Genomic DNA, 17,818 nt, shown 5'->3' with positions numbered 1-17,818 from the left:
TTTGGCCAAAGTTTCATTCATCATTTTAAATTTTTGTAGGACCTCTGTCGAATGTTGATGAGATTGACACGTACAAACACTGTACTATAATTTGCTTAGCGTCTTCCGCAAGTACGTTTGCTGATTTGAAAAAAATTTCCGTATTTATAGTTGTAATTTAAATTTGAAATCCGTAAGCCTGCAAGCACTGAAAAATTCAGAGCGAAGTTATTGTAACATTGTTTTTGGCGTTCAGGGACGTAAAAATAATGAAACCTACATAATTCGAATTCAATTTTCATCCATGATACAATACTTTTTCTGAACAAACTTTAAAAATTGCAATCGATATCTGGAGTTTTCTAATAAGTCTTTGAAATCTTATCAGTTCAAAAATGAAGGAATTGTATAATAAAGTTACTTCTTTTAGAATTCTTTTTTAATTTATTGTTACTTTAATTGTAGTTGAAAAATCATCCATTATGACTTTACATGTATTAAACTTGATGAACTGTACAATTTGGGCATTACAGATGAAATTTATCATTCAAACCAGAAATTAGTAGATAGAGAAATTACTAAATCAAACCAATAAAGCCCAAATTCTGTACACAATCACAATAAATCCAAATTAAAAGGAACTACTGTCCCTTCTTTGAGAAAAAAAACTATTTTAATTACAATAAGTTACATTTTAAAACATAACCAGCGTCGCAATTTATTATATAAGATAATAAGTCATAATTAAAGTTATGTTGCTAAACTATTATGTACATAAATATTTAATTGTAATTCATAAAAATCATGTTTACTAACTGTATTCAAATTTGTTAACTTGTTAGTTAACTGTAAATCGCAACAGTTTAAATCAAATCTTATATGATAAAATGTGTTTATATAATATTATATATTATAACTTGAAATTATTGACCTTTATCTAATTATCTTCTTGCTGCATTTGAAGTTCTCGTAATAATTTTGCGCGCTGCTTTTCTAATTCATCTTCAGAAAGCTCTTGGTGAACATTTTCACTAATACTACCTCTCCTTCTTCTATCGCATGACTCGTCAGATGACATTTGTGAAGGACTTCGAGCTCTCTTCTTTTTGCTTTTCTTTTTCTTAACTTTTCTAAGCTCAGATTCAGAACTATCTGACTTGGTAGCAATACTAGGTGACCTAGATCGATGGTTCTTTTTCTTCGCTTCTTTCTTACTTTCATCGGAATCCTATAATTAATGAAATTAAAATTTTAATCTGAACTTCAAAAAATTTATAATAATAAAATAAATGAAACCAAAATGTTTTTTACTTACACTGTGTGATTTTGAGCGTGATCTTCTTTTAGGCTTTTTGGATTTTTTCTTTTTGCTTCTTATATGATGATGACTACAACTCTCTTCAATTTCATGCTGATATTCTTTAAAAATCCTAACACGTTCACTTTCAAGAGTTATAGCTTTGAAATCTGGTTCTTCTTCTATTTTTTTCCGAATTTCATCCCATGATACCAGGTGATTAACATCTAAAGTTTTCAATAAATTTTTGAATCCACCTTCTAGTTTTTTAAACTTTCGTGTTTCTTCTTTAACACGTTCTTTTTCCCGAGCTTCAGCCTTTTCCAATAATAAATTGAAAGTCAATTTGACATTTCCAGCATCTAACGTTGCTGATTTCCTATCTTCACAAACAACTGTGGCAAATTCTTCAAATGTTGTGTTCACTTGCACTTCAAAGTTTTTCTCTTTCAAAATTTCTCTAATTATTTTCCTTTCGTCATTAAATCGAGATTTTAAATCTTCAACATAAAATTTGAATAAGTCTAAGGGAGTAGATCCAGATTGACCAAGCATCACTGAAAATCTAAGATCTGCCGATAGCATAGGATACAATTCCACCCATAAAGACATTGAAGTAAGTTTGCCTTGTTCATGTAATTCATCTAATAAACTCTAAAAAATGAAGTAATTTAATAAAAATTGGATTTAAACCCATTATTACTAATTATCACTAAAATAATACTTACAATGAAACCATCTCTATTTTTCCTTTCTTGACGCTTTCTTCGTTTCTTTTCCCGATCCTTTTCTTCGTCCTCATCCCTTTCAAGTTGACGAATGTGACTTTCAAAAACTAGTAAGGCATCTTCTTTGTCCATTTGCAATAAATCTGCATCTTCAGCAAAAGCTGGTTGCTGTAATAATAAAGCTTGTGCTTCTTGCCAAGTAGTTTTATATGTAACTTCTGTCATAATATCTAAAACTTGAGCAAGTCTTTTTGTATTTCGTTTTTTCAACTGTTTTGCTTCTTCTTTTTCTCGTTTAGCCAAATTAAAAATTACATCTTCATAAATATCTCTGCGATCTTGATCTCCCACAGCTCGCCAAATTTCTAGAGTACCATACATTTCTTCACATTTGTAGTATTTAGTTGTACTAGTCATCCTTTCGTTTTCTAGTAAAAATTTTTCTAAATCTTCTTTAGCTTTTTTTAAGCTAAAAAAATCAATGATAATGCAATTATTCAATAAAATAAAATTGAGAAAAAATATTAAGTTTATTTACCGTAGTCTTTCTTGGTCTCTTTCATCTTTCAATTTTTGTGTTTTATAAGCATTAAAAGCTTGTTTTCTCTCATTTAATTTTTTCATTGATGGATACCTAGGGTCGGTTTGAATTATTTTCACTGCCTGTTCCCAAGTTGCATTTGAAGGAACATCTCTTTCTCGTAGCAAATCTTTAAATGCTTCTATAGCTTCTTTCTTATCTTTAAAAGGCAGTTTTGGCTCAGGTGTACTATTTCTACTACCACCTGCTGAGTCTTTAGAATTACTATCATCATCATTTTTGGCAGGTGGTGTGGGAATATTTATAGCAGCAAGAGTAGCTGCCATAGCCTGTTCAATTGCCGATTTTCCCATAGATTCTGAATTTGTTTGAGACATAACACCTAAATTTGAGGGCATATGATGCAGAGCCATTCCTCCGCTGTAAAAAATAATTGATTCACTGTTTAGTTAATGATCTATGCTAATTTACCTTATATTTGCTTATTTAATGCATAAATATTTTTAATAAGAGATGATATATAAGAAAAAAGACTTACGTATTGGTAGCACTAGCGACAGCAGCAGCGGCAGCAGCAGCAGCTTCTTCTGCTATTATCTTATTTTTTAATTCTTCTAATTCAGGTGGAATGATCCATCTAGATTCTTTTGTGGCAACATTGTGATAATAAACTTTTCCATTTTCTGATTTGTACTCTTTCCATAAACATTGTGATAACAGTAATTCACTTGGTGTTTTCAACTCATCTGGTTTTTCCCACATTGATTGTTTTGTTACCGTATTATAATAATAGGTGCGAGAATCAGGTGCTTTATGTTCAGTCCAATCAGATTTTTTTTCGGATAATGGATTTATTGCTAGATCAGCAGCTGCTGGAGCTGGAGGAGGTCCACCTATAGCAGTTGTAATAATTGGAGGCACAGCTAAAAATATTTAATTCAAGCAATGTAAAACCATGCAAAAAATAAAAAAAAAGTAAAAAAAAATCATAACTTTAATTTAAAAATGCACAAAAAAATTTGTAAGTTACAACGCATAATAAATTGCAAAACATACCCATGACACTAGGATCAGTTGGTGCCATTGGAAATCCAAACCCTGGAGGCGGAATAGAAAACTGTGGAGGCATCATTCCTGGTGGACCTGGTGGTAAATTAGGGGGTGGTATGAATGGAGTTGCTGGCATCAAAGGTGGCACAAACGTGGGTGGTGCTGGTGGAAAACCAGTAACCGCTGGCGTCGGAATTCCATCGTTTGAAGCCTACGTAATTAAAAAAATATATCCATGTAATAATTGCTAATAAAAACGTTTCATCAACGAAATTGTAGATTAAAAAATACTGATAAACTATTCTGTAATAACCTAGAAAAGAGCCGATAAAATATACTTCTTATTTGCAACTTTCAAACTTGCAATGTAAGATTGAACTTGATTATTAAACAATTAAAATATCTATATTTTAATGAAAATATTACCATAGCTGACTCTATTGTAAAAAGTCTAACTATATGATGTCGGCTTCCTGACTTATGTTCAAACTTCGAACCCAAACAAACCGAATCTGTATAGTGGGGTTATATGTCGCTGCTAATCCCGATTCACATGTCGTGTGCTGCGGGCTGCGTACTGATACGACGTATGCTCGCTCAGTTGTAAACTTGTACTTGTATATGTGTTTTTGTTTGTATGTATTATGTGACTAAAATGCGCATGAGCTTGTATAAGCAGCGCTCAAGCGGCCGATTTCGAACTTTTCGCCTACCATAACCGAACGTCAGCTCTGCCTCTGGCTTGAACTATTATCAAAGAGTAGTAGTAACTAGTCCACGGTGTGGTGTTGCTCAGTCCGCTCGACGCCGATATGGTATATGTTCTTGATATGGTTTATGAGATAAGATAAAGCAAGAAATGATGAGATGTTTTCGAAAATATTATTTATTATAAATGACACGTCAGATTATTGTAATAGTTGTTTGAACTTTTACTACTTTGTTTCATAGTATTATATATTTGTCTTCTTGTAAAAAATCAATCCAGGAGCTCAAAAGTAGCTTTATTTGACAATCTTTGAGTTTCTTCTTAACCACAAGGACATCGGCAAACAGACCATGCCAATCCATTTTCAAACCGTATTGAATCTCACCTCTCACATCGACGATGTATTATTCGTTTAATGAAGTAATTATAACAACATTTTTATGATGAATCAGTAATTAAAGAGTTCATTACTCGACGTTATTTTCGTTTCTATATCGCAAACAAAAAATTACGAGTATTTGAATAATACGCGCCAATTTCATAGGGTGTGGGTGTTAGTCAGCAGTGTGAGATGCCACTTGCCAGTTTGCCACTTCACCAATAGCATATATAGAATGTATGCGTCAGATATACACACATGATAAACACACGTATGCTATATATACATACACAATCTGCCTACGAATGATTGCACGAAAGTATAGAACTAAACAGTTTGGTATATCTAACAGAAAATTAGTTGCTCTTTTCTGAATTATTTTGCTACGAGTGACTAGAATCGATTAACTGTTTGTTTGAAACTCTTTCTTTGACAGTCCATCAATAATAACGTGAATATATAGCCTAATAAAAAGGTGAAAATAGAAATCTAATCATGAAATATGTCATGTGAAATGCTCAAAATGTCATGCAAATAAGAAGTTGTTCTACATAGAAATTGTCATAGAATTTACCAAATTACAGTACAAGTGGGTGCAGATGATTTTCGTCTAGATTTGAATACATTTTTGGCAACCCAATTGACAAAGTTCAAAGAGAAAATTATATCAAAACATCTGAAAATTTTATTACTTCAACATGTTTAAAAAGTTCAAAGATAAGTTAGCAGAGGAAATGAAGCAATCTCCAGCTAGATTGCAAGCTGGTATGCAGCAATTGGCCCAGGTTCAAACTTATTTTTATCGTTATTCATCTTTTAATTTTGCATATTCATTTGTTTATTTACAATAATATTTTTTTTTAAGGCTGTAGTATCCCCATCATTGTCTAATAGCTCAATTCAAGATTTATCACCAAAAGACAATTTCAGTTTAACTGAAGAAACAGATGGTAAATCATTGTTTATTTTGTATCTTTTAACTTTTTTGATCTAAAATTATTTGAGTTAACTATACTTAAAAAATACATGCATGTGATTTTCAATTCTATATTTGACATTTATGCAAAAAACACTTTTATATAAATCATAACATTGTGAAAAAATTAATTTATTACTGGAAACTTAAAAAGTTATTTTTAATTCATTACCAATTATTCTTAAAAATTTAGAAACACCAAAAAACAGCCCTGCAAAGCATGGGTTCCAGACAGTAGATTTGACTCCACCTTCGGCTAACTCAAATACTTCTAGGAGATCATCTATAAGTAGTAATGTTAGTGATGCATCATTTCTCTTCCCTGTTTACGAAAGCCCAGGAAATATGTATCATTACCAGGTAATTTTTACACTTTGATAAATGTCAATGTCAATATGGATAAACAAATTAAGTGAGATTTATTTTTTCTTAGTCTGACATGGATCTTAGTGCTAATGAAATGGATGATAATATCAGTTCCCAATTAGATCATGTGTCAAAAGAACAACTATATACAGCCTATCGTAAATCTAAAAGCAAGTATGATAAGTATCGGGGAAGATTCACAGACCTTGGTGTTCATTATCGTGAACTAGAAAAAGCTAAAACAAAGTTAGAAAGTTTGTTAGTCGAAACACAAGATAAAGCATTGAGAAGAATTAGTGATCTCAAAGAACAATGTACTTTAGAACAACAAGCTAAAGCTCATCTAGAAGAGGCTTTGAGAAATGATTTGGAAGAAAAAGATCATGTAATTAATTCATTAAAAACTAAAGTGAGTTTTTTTATAAAAATTAATTGATTGAAATAATCTTTTAAGACTCTGGCACTCATAAAATTATAAGTAATTCATCTTTCAAAACACAATCAACTCTCATAAATTATTTATTTTTAGCATTTTTAATAATTTATTTTAATTTTATAAACATTTCAAATCTGTAAATTTTCTCTTATCACAGTATTCAAGTTAAAAATGATTTTTCTATTGCACTTTTTTTATTTGATTGCTTACTTTTATAGTGCCTTTGTCTATATTTATATGTTCAATATTTTTTTAAGGTACTAATTTTGTGACAGATAAAATTAATTCAAGAGAAGTGTCCAAATCCTGAAGTGTTGGGGGACTCACTGCTTGAGGAATGTGATGAAAATAATGATAAATCAGAATTATTAGTTGATTTGTCAATGAATAAAAGTGTAGAAAATGTTAGTGAAGTAAATAAACTTTCGGAAGAAATTATGCAATTAAAAGATAAAATGAAAAAACAAGAGGCATTTTTAGAGAAGTATAAAGAAATGCTGAAAAGAAGTAAAGACAAAATTCAAGAGATCTCCAATGAAAAAATTACATTAGATAGAGATTATGATCTTTTACAAAAATCAAGTCAAGAAAAATGTGAAAGTTTAGAAAATGAATTAAAGAACACCAGAATAGAAATGAACTATTTAAAAGAAGAAATTGATACACTAAAAAAAAGAGAAGAAGAATCTGTCATCTCTCTTGCAGAAAATAAATTATCAATTCACAGAGAACTTGAAGAAAAAGAAGAACAGATAAAATCATTGAGATTTGAACTTAAAAATTACTTGGAAGAAGAAAAGTCATTAAAAAGTACCATAGACATGCAAAAACAAGAACTTGAAAAATTACAGTTATTAGCAAAAGAAAATACTAAAAATATTCATGATAATGAAAAAAATAAACTGGAAGAAATAAGTAAAATAAAGGAAAATATGAACAAAAAAGTTGTCGATATAGAAGAGAAAATGAATTTGAGGTATCAAGAAGAAGCCAATAAAAATAAAGATTTACTCATGAAAATTGCAGAATTAGAAAAACAAAATCAAAGTGATGAGACTAAAATTGCCAATCTTCAGAAAAATATTACAGAACTTGAGAAAACTTTGGAAGAATTACAAAGCTCTAAAGAAGAATGCAAAGATAATAGTTTGATAGAAAGTTATGAACAAAAATTAGATAAATTGAATCAAATGTTAACTGATAAAAGTATGGTTTGTGATGAGTTAAATTTAAAAATTAGTCAGTGCACAGACTCAATGGAACAATTAAAAATAAAAATGAAAAAACAAGATGAAGAAATAAAAATTTTGAGGGATGAAACAAGTCACGAAGAAAAACTATCATTACTTCAAAGCGATTTGGAAAGTAAAAACGTAGAAATTTTAGGTCTCAGCAGTGAGCTTAAATCAGCTCTTATTACTGTGACTGATCTTAAAAAAGAAAATAATAATATTGTAGATCATAACAAAAATTTGATCAAAAACTTGAAGAACACAAAAAAAATTATAAAAAATGTTAAACTTGAGTACACTTCACTTCGATCAAGTGTAGAGGATAATTTGAAAAATAGCCAAGATATTGTTAGTGAAACAGTCAATAAAACTATTAAGATATTTTCAACATTAAAAAATGAACATATTAAAATGCAAACTCAAATGAATCAACTGGTAGAAAAATTAAAGATAGCAGAAGAATTGCAAACTAATTATAATGATAGTAATGAACAATTGGAAAAAATTCTAAATGTTAAATTAGAATTAGAAAAAGAACTGAATTTGAAAAATGATGAATTGAAAGATTTGAAAAATCAACTGAATAATCATTTAATTACTCAGAATGATAATAAAATATTACAAAATGAATTGAAAGTTCATATTCAAGCTAAAGAAGATTTAAGTTTAGAATTAAATGATTTATCACGAAAATATAATGACACTCTTCATCTAGTTGAAACATTAAAATCTGCAAGCAATGAACAAAACAATTTTATAAAAAAAATAGAATCTCTCAATTGTGAACTAGAAACCATTACGAGAGAATTCGAAAATAATAAAATTGAACTTGTGGAAGAAAAAAAACAAACATCAAAAGTACAAGTTGAGTGTGAAAATTATAAGAAATTACATGAAGAAAATAATCAAAAAATTAAACAATTGAATGAAAATTTGAATGAGTTGAAGGGAAAAAATGATAAACTACTTATTTCTGAAAAAAAATTAAAAGATACTATTGCTGAAAAAATAGTCATGATTCAAAAAATTGAAACAGAAATGATAAAATTTAGATCAAAAGAGGAAGAAATCAATCAATCATTAGAAAAAAAATTAAATGAAATTGACCTTTTGACAAATGATAATGAAGAATTAAAAAAAAAAATAAATCAATTGGAAATGAAAAATAATGAACTTAATACTTTAAAAGATGATAGATTAGCTTGTATTGAAGAATTAAATAAACTTCAATCATTGAATGAATTATTAAGCAATGAAAATAAAAATTTAAAAGATAATGAAGCGAAATTAAATGATTTAAATACCATGTTGAATCAAAGTCAAACCGAATTAAATGGTCAAATTGAAAATTTAAAAGAAAAAATTTTAGACATATCCAATGAAAAATCAGTAAGCTTGAAAGACAAAGATGAAAAATTAAAAGAAATAGAAGAGAAGAATTCTGAATTATTAAAAGAAATTGATGAACTTAGATCTCAAAAATTATGCACGGAGGAAACAAAAGATAAAAGTATTGAAACATTGAAAGAAGAGTTGAAACATTTGAATGCAACTATAGAAAATAAACAATTGGAAATTGAAAAACTTAGTGAATCATGTTCTCAATTAAAACTCGAAATGAAAAACCTTACTGAATGTAAATCACAAAATGAGAAATATGCTCAAAATCTAGAACTTATGAAATTGGAAAAAACGAAGTTAGAATCCCAGTTGGATGAAACGCTAGTTACGTTTCAAGTCAAACAATCGCAAATGGAAACTTTAAATGATGAATTAAAAAGTCAAGCAAATCAAATGCGTGAACAAATAAAATTGAGTGAAGAAGAAAATAATTTACGGCTTAAACAAATGGTTAAAGAATTTCAATCACAACTTCAGGACAAAGAACAGGAATTACAAGCTGCACTTGAAAAAAGATTTGGTAAAAAATAATTTTTACAACAATTGCTAGTGCTAGTTTTAGCTAGTTTTTATAGTGTTCAAATAATTTAAATGTTATTTTAATGTGTGTTTTCAGATCAACAACAAAATTATGAATCAGAAATTATACTAGAATATAAAGAACAACTTAAGGACTTTCAAGTAGAATTAACGAAAAAATCCCAAGAAATTGAAAAATATTTAAAACAAATAGATAAAATGACAATAGACCATGAAAAACAATTACAAGATGTTGAAGTACAAATGAATAAAGCAATACTTCAGAAAGCTCATCAACTTAAAGTTAAACATGAGGAAGAAATATCCAAACTAAATGATGACTGGCAAAACGAGAAAAAAGTATGACCAACTCATTGTTATGTGTTTTTCATTTTATGTTTTTTCATTATTCATTTTCATTACTTTTTCTTTTGTCCATTTTTCCAGAGTAATGATAGTACTGATGAGGTAATTATTTTTTACTCCGGGAGTATTTTCCATTTATTCATCTTTCCGTTGCACGACTTTTTATGATTCATCCATACAAATGAATTCGCAATATAAAAATCAAGAAGTCTCTTTCAAATATATTTAAAGATCTTATTCTATTTTATATAGGAACTGGAAAATACAACTAAGGTTGCAATGGCAGCTGTACAATCTAATACTGGATCATTCCACACTTTACAGCAAACTTTAATATCTCAAAAAAGAGAATTGGCTGAACTTAGAAAAATAGTTAAAATGAAACAAGACTCTGTAGAAGATTCAACAGAAATTGAATATTTGAGAAACATTTTATATAAATATATGATGGGCAAAGAAACAATGGTACTAGCCAAAGTTATAGCTGCTGTTGTAAAATTTGATCAAGATCAAACAAACAAAATTTTAAAAAAAGAAGAAGATAAATTAACATTGGTACGTTAAAAAAATTAATTCATTACTGTTACCACCTCTATCATTCATCATTTTTTCAAATTATATTTTTTTTCAGTTGGGGCAATTGGGTTTGACATAACATACCTTACCATTCTGTATTTATTAAAAGCACAGATGTTAACAGTTGAAAAAGTTAACTGTTTTTAATGCATTTTAATAAGATGGTTACTTGCTGAGTTCAGCTGTTATGTTTTTTATTTTATAAGTCAAGAGCTTTTTAAAGATTTTTCATGATTTTTGTAATGTAAAATATCCCTATGACTTTACTGAGTTTGCATAACTCTATTTTGATGCTTAAAGTTTATCTGAGAATATGTTAGAAATTATTTGTGTAAAATGTTTATAAAGGTTTTTGAATATTTAATAAGAAACAGTTAAAAGTTCTTGGTCTGTTTTTACAATTTTTCAAAACAAAAATGTTACACCTTAGAAGGTAAAAAGTGGAACATATGTAAAAAAACAAAAGATTATGAAAGCATTCCATCAACTTATGTTAATATTTATTCAAATTTTGATGGCAAATATGAAATACCATTGTAAATAATAGTGTAATTATTAAATTTTATTTAAAAATGACTTTATGTACAAGTAAATTAAATTTTACAATCAATCAAATTATTATTAATTCCTGTCAACAACTGCTTGGTAACTGTACAACTTATTACGATTCATTTTCTTCTTTAAATTCATAAAAGAATTTTTTTCTTTGAGATAATGGAACTGTCTTAACTCGAATTAGGAATTGCTCATCTCCATCTCTATTGAATGTTTTTGCTCCTTGAGGACCTAGTAAAGCTCTTAATGCAATGTTGCGTGATATTAACTTATCATAAAATTCTTTTCCACCTTCAATATATTCTTTTCCTAATTTTGCAAGCTGCTCATCAACACTTTTTTCATAATAAGTTTTGAGACTGTCTCTTATTTGAAACCATACAGCATATGCTACTGTACTTGTGGCAAGGTAAGTTAAAATTGTAAATGTCCAAGGTTTGTTGTGCAATTTCATTTTTGTTCTTAATAATTCCGCACCAAGCACTGATAGCGTAATTACTGCTGGCGATTCTAGAGATTTGTACAATGGTAATTGTTTTTGAGACATTAAAACTTCCCTAGCAATCCCAAATTTTTTAGCCTTTTCTGACAGTACCAGGGAATTGATCAAATTTTCTGTTGCTGGATGATATAAGTTTAAAGGTTTTCGGTCATAGCCTAAACGAATATCTACATAATCTACATCACTTTTCTCTTGATAAGTAAAATGATTAGGTATTCCAACTATTGCACCAAATCTACTATCAGGAAATCCAGCATGATGTAGATTAAATCCTGTTATTGCGAATGCTTCAAATTTCTTTTTTAGATGTTCAGACACTTTTAAATCTTCCATGACTTTATCAAAAAGATTTACAATTTTTGTATCTAGCTGAACAGGAATTCCAAGTCTTGGAAAATATTAAAAAAATTATTAAATTGAAGAGACAATTAATTTTTTTTTTAATCTCACTTAAAAAAATACCTTTCTAAATGTATTAAATTTTTATATTTGTCCAAGAAAAATGAATGAGGCAGGAACTCAATGAGAAAAGATCCCATTGATAGAGCAATTGCTGAACTAGTTGCAATTATAGCCATTCTGTGGGGCTTCTGTGGTGTGAACTTTGGTGGCACCTTCATTTTTCTAAAAAATATTAGTTTAAAAATGTGATTGTACTTGTGCAATTTTAAAATTGGAATTTTAAATAATCTACACAAAACAGTTAGAATTTAATCAGGTTCAGGTTATCATTTATTAATTGGTATCAATTTGATTCAAAGAAATATTTATTTCAAAGATTACACATTTTTAATTAATCAACACTCTTTACATTAAACCAAACTTTGAATGAATTTGGAATTGCAGAGACAAATGAATGGGCATAAAAATTATACATTTCATCAATAGATTAAATTTTTCGATAATGATAAATTAATTAGATTAAATTCAAATATACTCACTTAAAATGAGTATTAAATATTAACTTATAAACGAAGTAACCTGTGTTGCACTCACGCAATCAAATGCCAAATAGAAATAATCGCAGCAGACGCCAGGCAGCAACCAGAATATAACACTAGTACCAACTTTTTTGCCCGCAAAAAAACTTTTATAACTTTAATAATTAAGAACTTGTTAAAATTATTAGATTGAAAATAATTAATTATAAAATAAATACAGAATTGTTGATTTTAATTATCTAGAGACACTGAATTTGAATTACTCCAAAAAAATTCAATCATTTTACAGTAAACACATAATTGTAATATTTCCTTTAATGTTTTTTAACTTGCGGTTTTTTTCTGATTGGTGTTGCGTAAGCGTAAGGAATTTTGAATAAACTCTGTAAAACAATTAAATTTTCTAAGTTAGAAAATAGTTTTGTAATTACATTTTTTGAAATGTCACAATATGATGAAAAGTTACCGTATCGCTCGTATGATTAAAAGGAGATTTTTGTGATGTCGTTTCGGCAAGCTTTCCATTCGATGATGGCACAGTCTATAATCATACAAGTAATTATTGACTTTTATGGAATGATAAAAGAAGGTTTTTTATTAAGATCATTATTTTTTACGTACAGATTCTCTATAGTAGCTACGAGTTTCCCGCGAGGAACTTTTATTGGGAGTGTATGTTGAGCTCTGAAAAATAATACAATAAATCAGTACTAAATAATATGAGTTTTAGATGGTAGAAAGTTATCGCTAACAGTACATTTTTACGCATAAGCTTGTCAATTAGAAGATCGTCTTCAGAATCTGACGAATCGGCATCCAATGCAAAATGAACAGTTTTAGCTTTTTGACTCGAGGATAGCTGAGATTTCTTAAATTTGAAATTAAAATATTCTATTATAATTTAATTTATTCATTTACTCAATTTATAAAAAAAAAAAGATCCTCACTGGCTTTGGAGACGGCAAAGATTTATTTGTAGAGCTGTTATTTTTACTCATATTTTCCCACGAATAGTATTGCTTCTTTAAAGGACTAACAAGATGATTTCTCTATAAAAATAAAAAAAATTATATTATATAAAAGTTTAAAACAGTGAATCTAACTATACCATTTTAATCTTCGCCTCTTCATCGTTATTTTTGGAAACTAATTTTTCTTTCAAAGCATCTCGTTCACTTTGTAAATCTTGAACTTTAATGTCTATTTTTTGTTGTTTTCCGCTCAAATTTAATAATTCTTTCTCTTGCTTTTTCAGCAAATCAGCACACTTTTTGAGCTTATCTTGTAGTTCTTTTTCAAATACGGCCGATTCTTTTTCTTTACTTTTTAATGAAACTTTGAGTTTATTCAAGGCTTCTTTTTCATTTTCGTATCGTTCAACAAGTTTTTTTTGTTCTTCATTCTTTAAATGATATTGATTCAGTTCACGATGTAAATCGTCTTCGGTCTTCGTAAAATTATTTTCCAAAGTGACAAGTTCTTGATTCACTTGGTTTTGTTGATCAGTAATATATTTTACAGCCTCTTCATAGGATTCTTTTGATTTTTTGTCAATTTGTTGTTTTTTCGATATCTAATGTCATTTTTATTTAAAGCCGTTAAAAGTATATAAGTAACCATTATTTTTTGATTTTATAATTTACTTACATTTTGTAATACTTCATCTTTTTTAACCTGAAGTTTTTTTACAGATTCCCGTAATTGCACTACATTTTTCCTGAATAAGAATGACAATTATTTGCAATCGGATTGAAATAAAGAACATGTAAAAAATAAAATACTCAACTCTTTCAGTTCATTCTCTTTTAGTAACTTTTCGCGGGCTGTTTCATTTTGAATAAATATCGATTCATTTTTTTGCAAGTCCTAGAAAATATCGAAATTTTTTTATAAAATTTGTTTCATATTTTTATAAAGATAAACGTACAATATGGTAATTTTCATTTTCTTTTTGAAAAGCATTAATTATGTTTTCATAATTTTTCAAAATTGTTTCATAATCCGTTTCTAGAGTCATTAGTCTGAAAGAAAGTGTTAATTGCTTAGTTTTATTTTAAATTTAATGAAAATCCATGAATAGATTTACCTAAAATTTTTCTTATCCAACTGCTCGTTCAGATTTCCCAAAACGTCGTTTTTGAGTATTAAATCTTTCAAACTATTTAATTGATTTTGGAGTTGAAATAAGGTTTTCGATAATTTTTGAAAATCTTCTTCTCTTGTTTCAATTTGTTTGGAAACTATGATTAAATTCAAATAAAAGTTTAACATGACGTAAAAACTATTTCATTTACAAACTTTTCTACGCAAGTAACGGAATTTTATCTTTTTGTAAAATTTTAAAAACGTTAGATATGTTTATCAAAGAATATGTACTTCATAACTTTTGACAACCCGCTATAATAAAATAAACTCACTTTCACGGTCCAAATTTAATTTTTCTATCTGGATTTGTTCTTTCATAATCTTTTTAGTTCTTTCATTTCCAAATATAATTTGTAAAACATTAGATAGTTCCGAGTTTTTAGATTTGCAATTTACCAATCGATTTTCACTATTATTCAAATTGGTCAGTAAAGTTTCGTACTGAAATCTCTGTAGCTCACCGAATCTATAAAATTAAATAAATATTAAAATATATTAAAAAATCGGGGATAGCATTGCATAAGATATATCGATAATTTTTCACTTTGCTGTAATGGCAGTTCTCGCTTGTTCAAGCTGATTGATGATCTCCGTTCGACTGGATGCTTGTTGATGAGCTTCGTCCAACTTTTTTTTAGAAGTTATGACAGTCCGCTTTGTCTCGAGATATTCTCTTTTCAATACTTTGATGGTAAGGTCATCGTTCATCTGATTAAAATGTCATGATTTACTGCTAATGCTCGATTTTATAAGGTCTTTACTAGAAAAAAATTGTTCATAATTACCCTTTGTAATTCAACTTTTTTCATTTCACTTCCAGTTATTTGATCCACTTTTTGAGTCAAAATTGTCTGGATTGCTTGGAATGTTGGATTATTAAAAACATTCATTCTGTCCATTGTTTATAAGCTTTCGAGTATCCAACCTTAGTTGGACTTATCTACTTTGGTTTTTTCTCTAAACTTTTTATCGATGCTGCTTACAAAATGATATATTTTCGAACTATTTTTACTTTTATCCTGAATAATCACCACCGTGTAATTAATACAATCTAGTTATGACAAGCTTGCAAAGCAAAAAATCATACTTCTTACGACTACTTCTGGTTTCGGTTTAACTGTTTCGATGGATTTTCACGTTGCGTCCGTTATTGTTGCAGCGATCGAATATTTAAACTTCGCGACTGTGCTGATGCATCGCTCTTCGAATTTATGCGTTAGATTTCCAATCCGATTATTGTTATTTCAACAAGATGCTTCTTTTTATAATTTTTTATGTAATTCAATCAGTATTTGATAGAGATTAGACAAATTAAAATTAATTCGTCTTTAAAATAACAGTTCCAAAACAGTATTCGATCGTTGAACATTTTAGAAGCGCATCTGAGTGCACACTTACTTGCTGACGCCTATCGCCATCTGCTTAGCAATAAGTAAACTATAATGGTAAACAAGTTTCGTTATATGGAAATGGATCGTTGCTTCGATGTATTTTAACTTTTTTTTTCAATTTAATATAGGCTGATTGTGAGAGCGTTTGTTAATATTCTCAAATTTACAACAAATACACAAAATCAAAATGGAAACACAGGAATTGCTGAAATGTTTTGACGAGAAAATTGAATGGGGTTGGCAAATGATTGAAAAATTAAAACAAGTAAATAAAGTTGAAGGAATTGATAAGTTGATACGAAAAATACAACAAGAAGTGAAATTTTTAAAAAAGGTATGCCATCGATAAATATTTATCACCATTTACAAAAGTACAGTGATTTATACCTTTTTTACATTTTAATAAGGTACGTTCTACAGGAAATGTCAAAAAAGAACACCTACAGAGTACCAATTTGATACATTTAAATGCAATAGTGGAACGCTTGTTATCTGCTAATGAACCAGTAAGTGTATTGAAACCATTCAAAAATGAGAACTCAAGATTAGAAGTTGACATTGTATGCAATGGTGGTTCAAGTTGGGTAAAAGTTATAGCTCGCAATGCCAAAGCTCTTACGTTAATTTCTTGTGGAAATGCTGAATACGGGCAAAAATCTGTGTTAGATCAAGCTGAAGCATATTTAAAGTGTGCTAAAAATTATCCACATATGTATAAGCCACCAGATATAATTTTTTATTTTGCATGTGGTATAGAAATTCCATTAGCTCAAAAATTGGAAAATTCATTAAATATTATCGTTGAAGGGAAAAAAATTGATGCTCTTGCAGAAGACGATGTTGCATCTGGTATTTATATACTTTTAAGATTTTATAAAAAAGTTTTGTTACTTCATTTAAATATAGTATTATTTACAGATGATGCCCTGTACTCAGAATCTGATTCTCAATCTGAATCATCATCAAATAGTAATCTATGCGATTTATTAGAGTTAAATAAAAGTATTGAAACCAAAAGTATTGGAATATTGAATCTAGATGTATCAACGTTACTAGCATATGTTACCAATATGACTAATGGCCATGCTAACTTTTTGTATGTAGAACCATTACTTAATCAGCAAGCTATGTGGGAAAGAAGTAGTCCATTAAAACCTGTACTTGATCAATTATTTCAAGACAAGGAACTAATTGTGTGTCAAACTGCTTATGATAACTTTACAAATATCATCAATTTAATTGGTGGAGAAAATGAAAAAAAACGTGCAAACGAACTAATAAACACAGTAAAAATTGTAAATGATATTCCACAAGGAAGAGTTATGGAACTTAGTCTTGGTGGTAAAATCAAGGAACGATCCAGATTAGTTTTTGCTACTGGAGAAAACTTTAAGAGTATTACAGTTTCTGCAAATGAAGGTTTCGTTAGAGCAGCTAGAATGCAGGTATGAAACCTCATGTATTGAACATTATTTTGATTTTAAAGATCGTGCTGAAATAAATGCACTCAAAAAATGTTTCAGGGTGTTGAATGTATGGTATTCATTCATGAGCCACGATCATTATCTGAAATTAAAGAGCTCTCGCCACTGGATCCGGAATCATCTTGACATCATTTTAGTACTTTATTTGAGCAGCTAATGTTCAATGTGTAATGTACTCATTTGTAAATACATTGGTTTTGTACATATATTTTATTTATTTTGCTGAAGTTCAGTATTTCAGAATC

At 28.8% G+C, this 17,818-nt stretch overlaps 5 protein-coding genes across 8 annotated transcripts; 2 read left to right on the top strand and 3 right to left on the bottom strand.

Moving 5' to 3' along the window:
* Positions 1–717: 717 nt before the first annotated feature.
* Positions 718–4,190, bottom strand: LOC106651040 (pre-mRNA-processing factor 40 homolog A). Of its 2 annotated transcripts, none has more exons than XM_014369371.2 (7): positions 4,022–4,190; positions 3,602–3,806; positions 3,084–3,468; positions 2,543–2,965; positions 2,005–2,473; positions 1,295–1,930; positions 718–1,207 (listed from the first exon to the last, which is right to left on the bottom strand). In XM_014369371.2, exons 1-7 carry the CDS (start codon positions 4,022–4,024, stop codon positions 917–919), a joined length of 2,412 nt encoding a protein of 803 aa, XP_014224857.1. In that variant the 5' UTR covers positions 4,025–4,190; the 3' UTR covers positions 718–916. The 2 variants fall into 2 exon arrangements, with proteins under 2 accessions (XP_014224857.1, XP_014224858.1); XM_014369372.2 differs by having other exon boundaries at positions 3,084–3,438.
* A 518-nt stretch (positions 4,191–4,708) lies between these two features.
* On the top strand, positions 4,709–11,128 carry LOC106651021 (golgin subfamily A member 4). Of its 2 annotated transcripts, XM_023461170.1 has the most exons (9): positions 4,709–5,468; positions 5,549–5,633; positions 5,853–6,019; positions 6,093–6,434; positions 6,737–9,614; positions 9,711–9,973; positions 10,061–10,081; positions 10,232–10,534; positions 10,611–11,128. In XM_023461170.1, exons 1-9 carry the CDS (start codon positions 5,382–5,384, stop codon positions 10,632–10,634), a joined length of 4,170 nt encoding a protein of 1,389 aa, XP_023316938.1. In that variant the 5' UTR covers positions 4,709–5,381; the 3' UTR covers positions 10,635–11,128. The 2 variants fall into 2 exon arrangements, with proteins under 2 accessions (XP_023316938.1, XP_023316939.1); XM_023461171.1 differs by lacking the exon at positions 10,061–10,081.
* LOC106651130 (transmembrane protein 177) lies at positions 11,023–12,736 on the bottom strand. The gene is made up of 3 exons (XM_014369512.2): positions 12,554–12,736; positions 12,075–12,236; positions 11,023–12,000 (listed from the first exon to the last, which is right to left on the bottom strand). The coding sequence occupies exons 2-3, from the start codon at positions 12,230–12,232 to the stop codon at positions 11,217–11,219; spliced, it is 942 nt and encodes a 313-aa protein (XP_014224998.1). The 5' UTR covers positions 12,233–12,236; positions 12,554–12,736; the 3' UTR covers positions 11,023–11,216.
* A 478-nt stretch (positions 12,737–13,214) lies between these two features.
* LOC106651022 (protein Hook homolog 3-like) lies at positions 13,215–15,722 on the bottom strand. Its single transcript, XM_023461165.1, has 9 exons — positions 15,484–15,722; positions 15,243–15,406; positions 14,971–15,164; positions 14,640–14,793; positions 14,197–14,270; positions 13,662–13,906; positions 13,501–13,602; positions 13,319–13,421; positions 13,215–13,237 (listed from the first exon to the last, which is right to left on the bottom strand). Exons 1-9 carry the CDS (start codon positions 15,595–15,597, stop codon positions 13,215–13,217), a joined length of 1,173 nt encoding a protein of 390 aa, XP_023316933.1. The 5' UTR covers positions 15,598–15,722.
* Positions 15,723–16,154: 432 nt separating this feature from the next.
* Positions 16,155–17,806, top strand: LOC106651063 (UPF0415 protein C7orf25 homolog). 2 transcript variants are annotated; one of them, XM_014369400.2, is made up of 4 exons: positions 16,155–16,423; positions 16,497–16,938; positions 17,008–17,534; positions 17,613–17,806. In XM_014369400.2, exons 1-4 carry the CDS (start codon positions 16,277–16,279, stop codon positions 17,697–17,699), a joined length of 1,203 nt encoding a protein of 400 aa, XP_014224886.1. In that variant the 5' UTR covers positions 16,155–16,276; the 3' UTR covers positions 17,700–17,806. The 2 variants fall into 2 exon arrangements, with proteins under 2 accessions (XP_014224886.1, XP_014224885.1); XM_014369399.2 differs by having other exon boundaries at positions 16,996–17,534.
* Positions 17,807–17,818: the final 12 nt, after the last annotated feature.

Source organism: Trichogramma pretiosum, unplaced genomic scaffold, assembly GCF_000599845.2.
Source record: "Trichogramma pretiosum strain Unisexual culture from Peru unplaced genomic scaffold, Tpre_2.0 scaffold36, whole genome shotgun sequence".
Classification (NCBI taxonomy): domain Eukaryota; kingdom Metazoa; phylum Arthropoda; class Insecta; order Hymenoptera; family Trichogrammatidae; genus Trichogramma; species Trichogramma pretiosum.
The sequence above is the reverse complement of the archived record's forward strand: the minus strand, read 5'-3'. Positions and strand labels throughout refer to the sequence as shown.

Bases quoted from the DNA above. Each gene is read 5' to 3' on its own strand.
- LOC106651040 (XM_014369371.2), bottom strand. The intron at 3,469-3,601 runs GTATGTTTTGCA...AAATATTTTTAG, and splicing joins AACTGATCCTAGTGTCATGG to CTGTGCCTCCAATTATTACA. The intron at 1,208-1,294 runs GTAAGTAAAAAA...CATTAATTATAG, and splicing joins CACGCTCAAAATCACACAGT to GATTCCGATGAAAGTAAGAA.
- LOC106651021 (XM_023461170.1), top strand. From the start codon at position 5,382: ATGTTTAAAAAGTTCAAAGATAAGTTAGCAGAGGAAATGAAGCAATCT. The intron at 5,469-5,548 runs GTTCAAACTTAT...TTTTTTTTTAAG, and splicing joins GTATGCAGCAATTGGCCCAG to GCTGTAGTATCCCCATCATT. The intron at 10,082-10,231 runs GTAATTATTTTT...TATTTTATATAG, and splicing joins GTAATGATAGTACTGATGAG to GAACTGGAAAATACAACTAA.
- LOC106651130 (XM_014369512.2), bottom strand. From the start codon at position 12,232: ATGAAGGTGCCACCAAAGTTCACACCACAGAAGCCCCACAGAATGGCT. The intron at 12,001-12,074 runs GTATTTTTTTAA...ATATTTTCCAAG, and splicing joins AATTTAATACATTTAGAAAG to ACTTGGAATTCCTGTTCAGC.
- LOC106651022 (XM_023461165.1), bottom strand. From the start codon at position 15,597: ATGGACAGAATGAATGTTTTTAATAATCCAACATTCCAAGCAATCCAG. The intron at 14,794-14,970 runs GTGAGTTTATTT...ATTTAATCATAG, and splicing joins ATTAAATTTGGACCGTGAAA to TTTCCAAACAAATTGAAACA. The intron at 14,271-14,639 runs GTAAATCTATTC...ATTCTTATTCAG, and splicing joins TTGGATAAGAAAAATTTTAG to GAAAAATGTAGTGCAATTAC.
- LOC106651063 (XM_014369399.2), top strand. From the start codon at position 16,277: ATGGAAACACAGGAATTGCTGAAATGTTTTGACGAGAAAATTGAATGG. The intron at 16,424-16,496 runs GTATGCCATCGA...CATTTTAATAAG, and splicing joins AAGTGAAATTTTTAAAAAAG to GTACGTTCTACAGGAAATGT. The intron at 16,939-16,995 runs GTATTTATATAC...ATTTAAATATAG, and splicing joins AGAAGACGATGTTGCATCTG to TATTATTTACAGATGATGCC.